Source organism: Lytechinus variegatus, chromosome 13, assembly GCF_018143015.1.
Source record: "Lytechinus variegatus isolate NC3 chromosome 13, Lvar_3.0, whole genome shotgun sequence".
In the NCBI taxonomy this organism is placed as follows: Eukaryota; Metazoa; Echinodermata; class Echinoidea; order Temnopleuroida; family Toxopneustidae; genus Lytechinus; species Lytechinus variegatus.
Genome location: NC_054752.1, coordinates 5,401,020 through 5,416,510, shown reverse-complemented (window position 1 = coordinate 5,416,510; position 15,491 = coordinate 5,401,020). Strand labels below are relative to the sequence as shown.

The 15,491-nt window shown below is 41.2% G+C and overlaps 1 protein-coding gene across 1 annotated transcript; it reads left to right on the top strand.

Moving 5' to 3' along the window:
* The first annotated feature begins 909 nt into the window (after positions 1–909).
* On the top strand, positions 910–1,575 carry LOC121426601 (circumsporozoite protein-like). Its single transcript, XM_041622957.1, has one exon. It carries the CDS (start codon positions 910–912, stop codon positions 1,573–1,575), a length of 666 nt encoding a protein of 221 aa, XP_041478891.1.
* Positions 1,576–15,491: the final 13,916 nt, after the last annotated feature.

The window sequence follows — 15,491 nt, the reverse complement described above, 5'->3', positions numbered from 1 at the left end:
AAAAGCCCCCGCGAAGCACATCTCCCCAGCCCCTCCATTTTCGCCACACTGGTGGCAGCGGTGGGATGAGATCAATTGACTGTTGTTAACTGGCATATCGGAGAGTTAGCTGATTGTGTGTCAGACTGGTTGTTGGAGTCCGCTGTATAGACATGGAAAAGGCGGACTGAGTGGATGCAGGTACACTATAACATGTTTGATTGGCTGATAACGTAGCAGGCGTGGCAGTGTATGGACCGCCAACAAGGAGAGCTGAGCTACGGGAAGGAAGCTAGGAGAACTGGATGCTGAGAGGGAGCAGGCAGTGAGTCGGTGGTAGTACAACCCATGTGCATCAATGCAGCTAAATGTATAGCAGTACCTAACACAGCAGGTACTGTCCACTACAACCAACGGGCAGCAGTACAGCTAGCAGTACCTAACACAACAGGTACTGACCACTACAATCAACAGGCAGCAGTGCAGCTAGCAGTACCTAACACAACAGGTACTGACCACTACAATCAACAGGCAGCAGTGCAGCCAGCAGTACCTAACACAGCAGGTACTGACCACTACAACCAACGGGCAGCAGTACAGCTAGCAGTACCTAACACAGCAGGTACTGACCACTACAACCAACGGGCAGCAGTGCAGCTAGCAGTACCTAACACAACAGGTACTGACCACTACAATCAACAGGCAGCAGTGCAGCCAGCAGTACCTAACACAACAGGTACTGACCACTACAATCAACAGGCAGCAGTGCAGCCAGCAGTACCTAACATAGCAGGTACTGACCATTAGCAGCAGTACACCTAGCAGTACCTAACACATCAGGTACTGGCAACTTCAATCAACGAGCTGTGCAATTACTTGCAGTATTGACTATACAGCAGGTACCAGAGCCAGGGAGACAGCAGGGCTGTGATGGCAGAGCAGAGCCAGGGAGACAGCAGGGCTGTGACGGCTGAGCAGAGCCAGGGAGACAGCAGGGCTGTGACGGCAGAGCAGAGCCAGGGAGACAGCAGGGCTGTGACGGCAGAGCAGAGCCAGGGAGACAGCAGGGCTGTGACGGCAGAGCAGAGCCAGGGAGACAGCAGGGCTGTGACGGCAGAGCAGAGCCAGGGAGACAGCAGGGCTGTGACGGCAGAGCAGAGCCAGGGAGACAGCAGGGCTGTGACGGCAGAGCAGAGCCAGAGAGACAGCAGGGCTGTGACGGCAGAGCAGAGCCATGGGGACAGCAGGGCTGTGACGGCAGAGCAGAGCCAGAGAGACAGCAGGGCTGTGACGGCAGAGCAGAGCCAGAGAGACAGCAGGGCTGTGACGGCAGAGCAGAGCCATGGAGACAGCAGGGCTGTGAGGGCAGAGCAGAGGGATGAGAACAGCAGGGCTGTGAAGGCGGAGCTTGGCCATGGAGACAGCAGGACAGATATGGCATGGCAGAGCCGCTTAGACCAAAATGCTAGGTTGCAGAGCGAAAGTCGGGAGACACCCGTGATGAGACTTGGAGAAGCAGAGTGGTGGAAAAGCAGTGTCATTATTGTAGAGACAAAACAAAAACCTGTCGTTATATGCAAGGGGACGGAGTGGTGAAAAGAAACTGAACAATCGGCCTTTTAAGTTGACCGCTGTTATGGGCACATGGACAGGGCTAGAGCACTTGAAAGTCGGTACCTGCTATTAGTGGGGATACAGTGCAGTTCTGTGTGCCTATGATTTGTGTGATACTTGGTAGCAGAGATTAAGTTATGTGTATGAGATTCACCGGAAACAGTTATATGGACTCTACTTCATTTATAATTGACTGTTATATGCAAATGATATTCGTGGACCCTTCTGGAGCTCCAACCACGTCGAAACATATAAGCAAACAGTGATACCGTGGATCAGGTGAGGAGCTGAATCACAATTGATCTGTTATCAATCCCAACGATTGGCAGGACGTTTACACATAGCCGATAGCAGAAACTCTACATTCTTGAATGGAGAAGGACATTTGGACTATGACATCCATGTAAAATGAAATCATTGAGTGAACACTGGAATCATGGGCAGGAGGCCGCATTAAAACTTTTTTTCGTTGAATGTCAGCTTTAGTTTTCAAGTCGGACAGTGATTATTGTTATGGATTGAGTAAGCTTCATATGCATACGAGATGAATGACACACATCAGGCAATCACCAGTAATGTTTGTAAGGTGGAAGCAGACTGAGGCAGATGAACAGGTCCATGGGTTGATGGAATGAACCATCTTGCAGCCCATGTTAATCACATTTTGTGTTACGGAGAAAAAATTGTTTAACGAGGTTCTGTGTTGAATTTAGGAAAGGCAATGACGTCAGATCAAAGGATGTCTATATCCAATCACACTGACCAGCAACACCATGGAACGTACTGTTAGGAGAAGCAAATGGTTCGGCAATTTGGAGCTGGATAGATGCTACGCAGGGAACTGGAGGAGGAAACGAGACGTCGAGAGCACTCTATTCTACTAGAATGGACCAAGGGAAAGAAGAAATTTTGGTTGTGTAATGCCCCATCGATAATGATTTGAATAATGACTGGAAAGACATTGGACATGATGATTGGCCTCTCTTTAAATGAAAGACGCATAATTAAGAGACTGAATAGACTTTGAACTCTGATTTCTATAGAGCAGTAGATTTGATTTTAATGGGTCATGAGTATATCAAAAGCGAAGGACTGTATACCTTGATAGCTACGTCTAATACTTTGGCATTGATAGGTATGGTTCATTATTTTTGTATTGATATAGTGTGCATGCTATAATTGTATTCTTATTCTCTTTTCCTTGCCACTTCTTCTCGGCACTTCGAATCTGTCGCGCTTCTCAGCATACTATCCTACTACTTTCCACTACAAGCCTTTTCCATACCTTATTCTTTTCAAACAAACTCTCCTATCCTTTATCTCTGCGGCCTACCTGAAAGCAGACTATTCTTCCTTCTTTTCTCACAACTTTCCTTTCAGTTATCTTTGTCACTGCATTCTACTTCTGCTGTCTATTTACCTCGTCCTTATCAGCACACGGCTAGTGTTGTGTAAAATATAAATAATTATCATTTGGTTATGTACGACAATTATACATGATGGTTTAGAGTTAATATAGTAAGCGTCAGACTGCAAGGTTATAACTTTCTTTGTATTAAGTGTGTTTCTGTGGGAAGGTAGAAGGGAATATTAGAATGTAGGTAAATTTCGTTGAATATATAGTTTCATAGTCAGTGGTCGGGTGGTAAGGTAAATTGGTAGGTGGTAGGTATAATCTCGTTATGCATAGTTATTACATAGATTGTGTGTTTATGGTGTCACGGTATGCTTAGGGATTTAGAGAGCTAGATAGTCTAATGTTCTAGTACGAATTTTATTGGGTTGCGCAGTTATAAGTTATTTTTGTTTAGGCATTGGTTTCGTAGAGATACGGTAAGATTTCGTTGCTTAATGCGACTTTGATGTGCTTAAATCGGATAGGAATTGTGTGTGTTAGCATAGGGGACAGGGTAGAACGCTAGAGGGGTGCATGCTCAGTTGTTTTGTTTTGTATTGGGACTTAACCGGTTAGAGGGATAGATATATAACAAAATTCTCTCCAGTTTAACCGTTTCACGCCCGGGCGACTAACACCTACACGCAGTATCCCTGATTGACCGTCACCCAGGAGTGGAATAGGCTTAAACTACCTTTTTATAAATGACCAAAATCGCCAGACAATGGAAGCTTGTGAAAACCTAGCACTAACCCTTCCAATACCACACAGCCCTACCTCAAGCTCACTCCAGTAGTTAAGACAAAGTTCGGGAGGTATTGACTTAAGCGATTAATTGTAACTCTTAAGAGTAGAGAACAAGGGAGGCTATGATCGAGGCCAGATATGATTACCCTGGCCGGGCTATTTCCAGCCCCTGTGTTTAGAGTGGGGAGAAATAGCTGAATTTTAAGTACAGCTCCCTATGGGTAAAACTATCTTCCGGGGTTTACAATGTTTAATGAGCAGAAGTAATGCTTATGTAACTCTCCCAGAGTCTATGCTTGAGTGGTATAGAAGGACTTGCTCGAAGGGTATAAATAGGAAGGATTTTTCGGGTAAAACAGGCAGTTCCAGAGCAGACTCGAGCAGGCAACTTCCGTACCACCAAGCATAAATTTCGGTCGTGAGACTGGGAGGCCAGGCATCAACATCAATGTAGGTTACCATCTACATCCACCTTGGGTTGGGTGGGGGGCAGACGGCTGGTATACAACGCCTATAGGGGTGAGAGGTGGTGCACAGTTACTAATGGGTGGCCTAGTAAATGCTCGGGCTAGCTTGCTCACACGAACAGCATCCATGTACTCACTGTGCATCCCCAATTGCTCTATGGGGTTTACATACCAGGCCACATCACGTTAGGTTAGTGGGGGGACTCATGGGGCTTGCTGCATCCTTGGTATGGGATTACATAATAATACCATGGGTCGAGGAACTACTGCAGGGCTGCCTAGTATGTGTATTACACGAACAGCGTCCTCGCCTCCCCTACGTATATTATGCTCATCTCATTGCCATGGCTGTTTGCATAGCCATACCAAAACAAGGGGGATTCTTTGTTAGTATGGGGATTACAGTGTACCCTAAAGCACTGGGGACCATGGGTTTACATAGTGGCCAATTAATAGGAGGAGAGTTTAATAGGGTTAGGCAAATTGTACATGAACTTGTTGGGGTTCCCCCATCCACTGTTTACACTGGGACTTATTCATTAGGGTAGGAAAGACTCAGGCATGTGGGCAGTTAGGCTGACAGGCGCGGTTGGGAAGACAAGGGACAGCTTACTTTAATGCATGGTACATTAATGATGTACTCATATACCTGTTCCAACCCCCTCCCTCGCAATGTTTGCCAAGCCAGCCCCACAGCGCCCTGAGAATATACAGATAGAGTAGGAACCGTTATATACTGTTATAGGTCAAGGGTTATATAGTCCAAAACATTGATGCCTGTGCCGACCCCAGTTCTCATCGGCTTGTTCTCTTAGTAAATTTATCATGTTCACTTTTTATATGGCCATGCATTGGTATTTCACTGTATATACACTACATCAGTATGATTGGTTGGAAGTAGTATGAATAAAATGGGAGCTATAGAGCCCCAATATAGTTGCACTGCAAGATTATGCTCTCCGTGTCGTCATTGGTTTAGCACCTATGTCATACACAATACGTGGATCTCAGCCCCACTGTTGCTTTGTGGACCGCTCGCTACCAAGAGAGGGATTGATCGAAGGAGAAGCGCCCAGTACCCCATTTTCCCAGTACTACCCATAAACCCCCACGAAGTATAGCTGATAATATAAAAGGGAGAGAACGGATTGGAAGCCCAAGTGAACCAACCCCCCCCCCTCCCCCTATTTTCGCCACACTGGGGGCAGCGGTGGGATTGAAAAGCCCCCGCGAAGCACATCTCCCCCAACCCCTCCATTTTCGCCACACTGGTGGCAGCGGTGGGATTGAAACGCCCCGGAAAGCACATCTCCCCAGTCCGTCCATTTTCGCAACAATATCAATCTAACGATTGGAGAAGGATACAGTGGCACCTACACTATATGTGAATATAATATTAAAAATATCATCTTTCTACTAATCAATGAACAGATTGAACTGAATAACTGATGTACACCTGTAGTTGGTATTAAGCACTATTTCTATTGAGACAAGACCAATAGGCCTATGTTTTTGGACAAGAGACTTGAGAGTTCTTTTCTTATAAAAAAAAACACCGTTGGTGGGCCTGATAAAAGAAACGATATCAAATTCAAATTCTAACGATTGGACAAGGATACAATGGCACCTACACCCATGTTAATATAATATAGTTATAGCGGGATGGAAAATAGAGATTTGTTTGTTTGGGTAAAGAAGTTCGTTCGCCTTCTTCCATTGTTTACATTCCTTAAAGGTGTTGATTTCGTTTGCTAGTTTTTCTGGGCCAGGCTAGCGATTGGAATGTGGAAGTGAAAGAGGGCAAACTGACTGGGTTGCTAGGCGTTCAGGACTAATAGAAGTCCATTGGAACTTCAGTTATTTACTACTTTGCTTCTTATTCATGTTCTTCGGCTCGCTTGCATTCTTCAGTGATTAAAGAGAGAGAGAGAGCGAGAGTGTGAACAGGTGTGGAAGCAAGGAGTGAATTCCTTGGTGGAAGTGAGCTGTGAGTGGGAGTGGCTGAAGTGACAAGAGTCGCAAAAGAGGATTAATTGACTGAGAGAGCAGTTGGGGGAGTGGTTAAGAGAGTTACGTAAGTTGGAAGAATAATGGAAAGCCGAAGAACTTGAATTTGGAATCGGGGTACACAATAATTAAGTTCCGTTTTATATACTTACATTATAGGCGGATTAATTTCGCGCATTACACCAAAAGTGATAGGGTCGATTTGGGGAAAGGCTTTTCTCGCCACGCGGTGTTTGACCCAGAAAGGGATAAAAAGGGAGTGATTAGTTGCCAAGGGGCAGGTTTTTCGTTCCCGATTTGTTTTGCCGCCGTAGGCCATGTCGGTTTAATTTTTGTCTGTCGTCGGTCGTCCAGCCCAGAGATGCGACATTTATTATTATCCAGCATGTAATTTGACTTTGATTTAGAATAAAACCTGATACACAACTTAACTTCATCGAACTTGTCATTCTTTGACTCCCGTCTTTTTTTGTACGTGGGCAGCGCAAGACGGTGGGCGGCCACCGGCCGTCTTGCAAAGCTGTGCCGCTACAAAATTGGTAGTACGGATGGGGTCGACCGTCATCTTCAGCATGTTCGGGGAACGTTTTAGTCCTTCAGTCTGGTTTTACGCATAAACACAATGTTTATCGGTCATTGAGATAAATTCAACAAGGAGAGCTTCACTTCATGTCACCGGTTCCGGCTTATTTTTTGTTCGAGGATGTGAATTATGATATTATTTTAACTTTAACGTTGGAGAGAGAAATTCAGCTGCAGGGGTTGGATTGAGCCCCCACATCGCCTGGGTTTTCGACGTTGGGACCTTACATGTGCCGTTGAGCTCAGGAGAAAGAACCCTTCGTCCTGGGACTCACGCGTGGCTGCATTGTAGCGAGGAGTCGAGGGACCTGTGAAAACCACTGCAAATAGACCTGACGGGGTAGCATAGCTGGTTTCCACTAAAACCCTCCGGATTAGTTGGTACCGACGAAGTCTGGTGATTTCACATTACACTGCGGTGAGAGGAGTCGTTAAACTGCGCGAGAGTCGTCTTGGAAGGGGCTGTAAAGGAACTCAGCAGGGCGATTGCTTTTCCTTTGGTCGTCTCATGAGGATGGATTGAGGTTAGGTACTGGAGGCCGCAGGCGCTAGTCCGGCTCGGGGAGTTGGACGCTATCGAGGAGCTCCGAGACATCGTTCTTCCAACCAACGCTTCGACACGGCCCTTCATCTTCGTCATCGACGTGGTGTGGTAGACCCTGTCTTCGATATCTTCGACGGTGGAAGCTGGCACTGTCGTTTGGAAGCCGATAGCCTTGGCGAGTGAAGCAGCAGGAGTCGCTGGTATGTAATGAAGCCCTTGTTAAGATTTTTCCAGAACAGTCATCACATTTAATGTAGACTCTCATGTTACAAACTATAAGATATGCTTGATCTGTATCTGAAAAGATATGAACTCGTTATTTTCTCAACATGACGGTGTGTTAAGATATGTGTGTAGCTATGCAGTTTGTTATTATGTCCCTTATAAAAATCGCCAATGGTATTTGAATGGTGCCGAATGGTAGTTGAATGGTGATCTGAATGGTAAATGGTTCGCGAATGGTATTTAAGTGGTGTTTCAATGGTAAGTTCTTAATGGTAATTGGTAGTTTATTTAATGGTAAATGGTATACCATATACCGAATGGTGTTTCAGTGGTATGTGACTAATGATATGATTGGTATGATGAATGGTATACCATTTACCCAGTGGTGTCTCAGTGGTATTCAATGGTGTCTCAGTGGTATGTGCTTGTAATGGTATGATTGGTATGATGAATAGTATACCATACATCCAATGGTGTCTCAGTGGTATACAATGGTGTCTCAGTGGTATTCAATGGTGTCTCAGTAGTATGTGCCTGTAATAGTATGATTGGTATGATCAATGGTATACCATACACCAATGGTGTCTCAGTGGTATACAATGGTGTCTCACTGGTATTCAATAGTGTCTCAGTAGTATATGCCTCTAATGGTATGACTGGTATAATGAATGGTATTCAATGGTGTCTCAGTAGTATGTGTCTCTAATGGTATGACTGCATGGTATACCATAATATACCCAATGGTGTCTCTGTGGTATACAATGGTGTCTCAGTGGTATTCAATGGTGTCTCAGTGGTATGTGCTTGTAATGGTATGATTGGTATGATGAATAGTATACCATACATCCAATGGTGTCTCAGTGGTATACAATGGTATCTCAGTGGTATTCAATAGTGTCTCAGTATGCCTCTAATGGTATGACTGGTATAATGAATGGTATACCATGCACCAATGGTGTCTTAGTGGTATACAATGGTGTCTCAGTGGTATTCAATGGTGTCTCAGTAGTATGTGTCTCTATGATGGTATGACTGGTATGATGAATTGTATACCTTATACCCAATGGTGTCAAATGGTGTCTGAGTAGTATGTGCCTCTAATGGTATGACTGCATGGTATACCATTATATACCCAATGGTGTCTCAGTGGTATACAATGGTGTCTCAGTGGTATTCAATGGTGTCTCAGTAGTATGTGCCTCTATAATGGTATGATTGGTATCAATATGGTGTCTTAGTAGTATGTGCCTAGTGGTATATACAATCATGTTGGATAATTGTAAAGCTATAGTGGCTTAGTGGTGTTTGCCTAATGAATGCCATTTGTGTTAATGGTGAATGATATGCCCAATTGCATTACCCATTAACATAATTCCGAAGATTTAAAGAAAATATATCAAAGATTAAAAGGTATTTAGAGTTAATTAAATATTTGACCTGTGACTTTTATGCGAGCAGCTTCCCCAAATCAAGTGTAATCGCTCATGATTGTAAACATGGTCTCTTTCATTCTTTTAAATTGTCTTTGTCCTTATTAAGTAAAAGGTCTATATGTGTTTAAATATTATTGATCCAGTGGTTATGATACAATATTATAAATTTGTTATATTTTACAATTGTACATATTACCGTCTAAATTTAAATCTGATGCAATGGGTGCAAAAATAAAATCAATCGGTCAATGAAATCTTTTTTGATAAAAAGGGTTTTAATTTTTAATTAATAAGTTTTATTCTATTTTTATAATCATTTTGCTTGTTTATGGCCGCTTTTTGTAAAAAGAACTATATATTGAGTGTTTCAAGAAGACATTTGCAATCAATCCCAAAATTTGATCAGATGCAAATTTACAGGTGATGATACATTAAGTTTATCTAGAACATATCAATTTGGATTTTTTTATGGATCAGTTGCAAGTTTGCAATGAAAAGTATGACTCTCATGATTTTGGAGTCTGAAATTGATTTGCGTTCGATTGCTTCGATTGCAAGTTTCTTGCAATGCCCCATATTTTGCTCAAAATGAATTCACTGTTGGTTGTCTTGGTCCCCCAACCTCTATCAAATTCCCATCCGCAAACCCTGATTTGGTCTGTCTGCAACGTCAAAAGCCCCATCTGAATGATTTGTACGCTATTATAGCTGCTTCCAATCATGAATTATTTCACCCTTTTTTTACAAATGATATTTTCAAAATTATATTTTTAGACCCTTAATATTCTTTCCCACTTGTGGACGGCGTTTATAAAGAGGAGAGCTATTCTATAGGCCGGCATTACTTGATTGAAATGATTTATCCACATGGTCTTGCTCCCTCACCCCTATCAAAATTCCCTGCCGCCATACAGGGTATAGTACAATGCGCATACATTCGTAATTCCGAAGCTTCGTAATTCCGAAGGTTCGGTTATTCCGAAGGTTCGTATTTCCGAAGGTTCGTAATTCCGAAGGTTCGTAATTCCGAAGGTTCGTCAATCCGAAAACGAAATAAGGTTCGTAATTCCGAAGGTTCGTTAATCCGAAAACGAAATAAGGTTCGTAATTCCGAAGGTTCGTTAATCCGAAAACGAAATAAGGTTCGTAATTCCGAAGGTTCGTTAATCCGAAAACAAAATAAGGTTCGTAATTCCGAAGGTTCGTTAATCCCAAAACGAAATAAGGTTCGTAATTCCGAAGGTTCGTTAATCCGAAAACGAAATAAGGTTCGTAATTCCGAAGGTTCGTTAATCCGAAAACGGAATAAGGTTCGTTAATCCGAAAACGAAATAAGGTTCGTTAATCCGAAAATTAAATAAGGTTCGTATTTCCGAAAATGAAAATAATTCATTTTGGTAACAAAAACGATGTTGTCATTACAAGATTACACGATATTATGCAATGATAGTAATAATGATCGATGATACATGCGTGTGTTGGGGCCAAAGCATGTATTTCATTAAGAATGGCGCCCTGATCAAGCATAGGCTAATTTCGATTTTATCTGAGCAATTGCTGCCTATAAGCAAATGGTTTAATTAAAGATGCAGGGGATCAAGTGTGTTGGAAGCGTGCGAGCAACCTCTAGATAATAGGATTTGTATTGGAGGGGATGTCATTTTTAATAACAGCTTCTGCTGGTAATAAAAATAATACTAATAATGATCCTTGTGAGATGTTGAAAGCGCGAATCGCAAGCTGAAACTAGTAGACATTTCATGTAACAAGACGTGAAGTGAGCATTCGGAGCATTTTTTTTTGTAATCGTGAGAAAGATGTGTATCTTTCTAAAGAATTAATGCGAGGGCGAGCTGTAATTTGTTGAAATACTGACCTGGGGCCCGTTGCATGAAACTTTTCCCTGAGAAAACTCAGGTTGTTTTTACAGAAGTTTTTGCCCTGTGCTAAAGTCAATGGCGGAAATCAGACTAACCTTATAGTTTTTAGTTTTTACCAGAGTTTTCTCAGGTAAAAAGTTTTATGCAACAGGCTTCAGAAAGTAATCTTTTAAGGACTGCATTTAGTGACTCATGAATAGAATATAGATATCTCACGAACTAAATAATGAGAGCGCGAACCGCAAGCTTAAAATTTGTGATATTCCAACCTGAAAACTGGACATTTCATACTTCTTTTTTTTTGTAACCAGGAATAGAATGAGTTCCTCAATAAACAATACTTGATGCGAGCGAGAAACGTGAGCCAAATTTTTCCGATTTTCAAACCTGAAAACTGGACATTCTACGTGTTCTAAGAATTCTTGTAAAAAAATAATAATAGCTGGGAGAATAGTTTTCAGAACTGAAGTGGCTTCCCTGGGCAAATGATATCTATATCAATATTATCATTCTAGGCCCACATGAAATTTCCAAAAGTTTGAGCACGTGATTCGCTCGCAACATCTCACAAGGATGCCCTTTTAACAGTAATTGACCAAAAAGGCGAATTTTACATCTTCAGATTTGACTTTTCCCCCAAACCGCTTGCTCTCTACGCTCGCAGAAATGAAACGTAAATATATAACTTTAGTGATCACTTAAAAAATTGTGCTCAATTTAGTTACTACAAAACACACAACCTCTTTACACAGATGATAATCTAATGGTGAAAATATCCGTTTGCACCAAATTGCCCCTATTGGCCCCCCTTTTTTTTTGCTTTGCCCCCCCCCAAAAAAATAATACGTTCCGCCGCCATTGGTTAAAACACGCATCGTCTTCATGGCTAACTGCAAAAAGTTCTTAAAATGTCCCCTTTAGATCAGGTCAGAGCTTATATATTTAAAAATTCTGTTCGCGCTTCTTGCTAGCAGTTATTATCTAAATTTAGTTACATAGGCATCTCGCTTTGAAGATCACAAACGTATAGTGACTGCACTTCGGAGTGCTGATTTTTTTTACCACAAAAAAACGTTATACAACTTCACCTTTGAATTTGTTTTACCAAGCCGCTCGCTCATTATAATCTCTCCCGAAAAATAAAGCCTAAATATACATTTTGCCATAATAAGAAGTCACTTCGAAAAAGTTTTTCTCTACTTAATCACTATCAAACACACAATGACTTCAAGCAGATGATAGTCTTAAGGTGAAAATATGACCAAAGTGCCCATTTTGACGTATGAGTTTCATTTGTTCAGTGGCTTTACCCCTAACGAAAATTCGTTCGGCCGCCCTTGCCTTCCCATCCTCGTATGATAATTGAACGGCAACAGTGTCCCCCGCCCCCCCCCTCCCCTTGCCACTGCCTCTGCTTTCCCGGTTTTCATTTTTTCGGATTAACGAACCTTATTTTGTTTTCGGATTAACGAACCTTATGTTGTTTTCGGATTAACGAACCTTATTTTGTTTTCGGATTAACGAACCTTATGTTGTTTTCGGATTAACGAACCTTATTTCGTTTTCGGATTAACGAACCTTCGGAAAAATGAACCTTATTTCGTTTTCGGATTAACGAACCTTCGGAAAAACGAACCTTATTTCGTTTTCGGATCAACGAACCTTCGGAATAACGAACCTTTTTTCGTTTTCGGATTAACGAACCTTCGGAACAACGAACCTCATTTCGTTTTCGGATTAACGAACCTTCGGAACAACGAACCTTATTTCGTTTTCGGATTATCGAACCTTCGGAATAACGAATCGTCGGAATTACGCCACAAATGTTCGGATTAACGAACCCTTTTTCGTTTTCGGATTAACGAACATCGAGGTATAGGCAATTTACGTGTTTCGGAATTACGAACCTTCGGAATAAAGAACCTTCGGAATTACGAAGCTTCGGAATTACGAAGTGTAACCGTACAATGTAACAGAAAAGAAATCTACTGAATGAAATCTCAATTTCAATCATAACAAAAGCAAATTAAAACTAAGAGGAGTGAGTAAAAAAATATATATAAAGGGGAAAAAACAAGAAAAGAAAAAAGGCAAAGAAGAAAAGAAAGATTAACAGAAAAAAAAGACAACGAAAATAAAAAAGAAAATAAGAGAGAGAACAGGAAAAAAAGTGAAGGGATCGAAAACTTTTTTCATAGATTCCAAGATCCAAGGAAAACAGTGGCACTCACGCCATCATGGTTTCCAACCCAGAAGCAATCGAGACGAAAAAGAAGACACCCCTGATTTGGTTTTAATCCACCCCTCTCCCCCCCCCCCATATGCGTACGCGTTGGCAAGCAGGGCCGGGCCGCTTAATTGGCTGCTTGCTAGCTAGCTCTATTGCACGCGCGCGCACGTGCGTCTAACCGCCAATTACAATATTTGAAAAAGAAAACTCCATCTACCGGGACCGCCGTTTTGCTGTTGATAAGTCCGTCGATAATTCATCAAAAACTAAAGGAACATGGGTCAGATTCGGACAGCGACTTCAAAGTCATTTGTAGAAGTCTAAACAGTAAGTTCTATAACAATTTTCTTTGATTTATTTCTCAAATTGTCTCAAAATGTTAGATGTCGGTGTACTGCCACGACCACTACACTGCCACCGCCATTGCCCCGTTGGCGCTGGCCGCTGCTCTACGCGGCCGGGACGCGCGTTTCCGTTTTACACCCTGGCGAAGGCATTTTCCGGAAAAGTAGCCAAAAAGCGACTAGTGAAGAGTCTACGTCTATAATTGTTTACATTATCAGCTGGGCGCGCGATCCAAAGTCCGCACCGAAGTTATCCGCACAAATGCAGCTGAGCTTATACTTTCCAGGTTCAATACGAATGTTTGCCTTGATCATTTGCCTTGCCGATTTGCTGATGTCTGTCTTTCTCTCTATCTGTCTATATATCTATCTCTCAAATTTTATCTCTATCTATGTAACTGCAGTATCTATCTATCTATCTATCTAATAATCTTCTCTCCCTCTCTCATCATTCTTTATCTAACATCTATCTATCTCAAATTCTCTATCTATCCATCCATCTGTCTGTCTTTCTCTATTTCTCTCTCTCTAGCTACCTAAGTAACTACAGTATCTATCTGTTAATTAGTCGCTCTTTTCTATCATTCTTGATCTATTTGACATCTATCTATCTCTCAAATTCTCCATCTATCTATCTATGAAACTACAGTATCGGTTAATTTGTCTATCTTCTCTGTTTCTCTCATTCTTTATCTATCTAACATCTATTAATCTCTCAAATTCTCTATCTCTCTCCCTCCCTCTATCTATCCATCTGTCTGTCTTTTTCTCTATTTCTCTTTTCCGTCCATATATCTATAACATATCTCCATCTCGCAAGTTCTCTCCCCCATCTATCTGCATTAATTTGTTGATAATCTTCCCTGTCTCATTCTTTATCTATTTAACATCTATCTATCTCACAAATTCTCTCTATCTCTCCCTATCTATCTATCCATCTGTCTGTCTTTCTCTATTTCTCTCTATCTATTTATCTATCTATTTTTTAACTATCTATCTGATAATTTGTTAATAATCTTCTCTGTCTCTCTCATTCTTTAGTCTATTTAATATCTATCTATCTCTCTCTCTATCTATCTATCCATCTGTCTGTCTTTCTCTCATTCTATCTATCTATCTATCTATCTATATATTTATCTATCTATTTTTTAAACTAGAGTATCTATCTATCTTTTAATTTGTTAATATTCTTTGTCTCTCTCCCTTTTTATCTATCTAACATCTATCTATCTCTCATCTATCTATCTCTCAAATCCTCTATCTATCCATCTGTCTGTCTTTCTCTATTTCTATCTATATATCTATCTATCTATGTATCTATCTATCTGTTAATTTAATATCTATCTATCTCTCTCTCTATCTATCTATCCATCTGTCTGTCTTTCTCTCATTCTATCTATCTATCTATCTATTTATCTATCTATTTTTTAAACTAGAGTATCTATCTTTTAATTTGTTAATATTCTTTGTCTCTCTCCCTTTTTATCTATCTAACATCTATCTATCTCTCATCTATCTATCTCTCAAATCCTCTATCTATCCATCTGTCTGTCTTTCTCTATTTCTATCTATATATCTATCTATCTATGTATCTATCTATCTGTTAATTTGTCTATCTTCTCCGTCTCTCTCATTCTTTATCTTTCTATCTATCTGTCTGTCAAATTCTCTCTCCTTCTCTAGCATCTGTCTTTTTTCCGTCTCTTTCTCTTTGTCGATCCGTCCATATTTCTATGTCTAATATCTCTCTCTCTCTCTTTCTCTCTCCCCCTCTCCCTCTATATATCGACCTCTCGGTCTCTCCCCCTCTCTATTTATCTATCTATCCATCCATCTCTCCCTCTTTCTCTCTCTTTCTATCTATCTATCCACCTCTCTCTCTCTCTCTCTCTATTTCTTTCTATCTACCTATATATCTATCTATATATCTGTCTATCTTGTCTCTGTCTATTTATCAGTCTTCTATATCTATCTTTCGGCAGCTTCTAAGTGTATCAATCCATCAAACTTCAATTTGTCTTTCCATTATAAGTATCTGTTTAT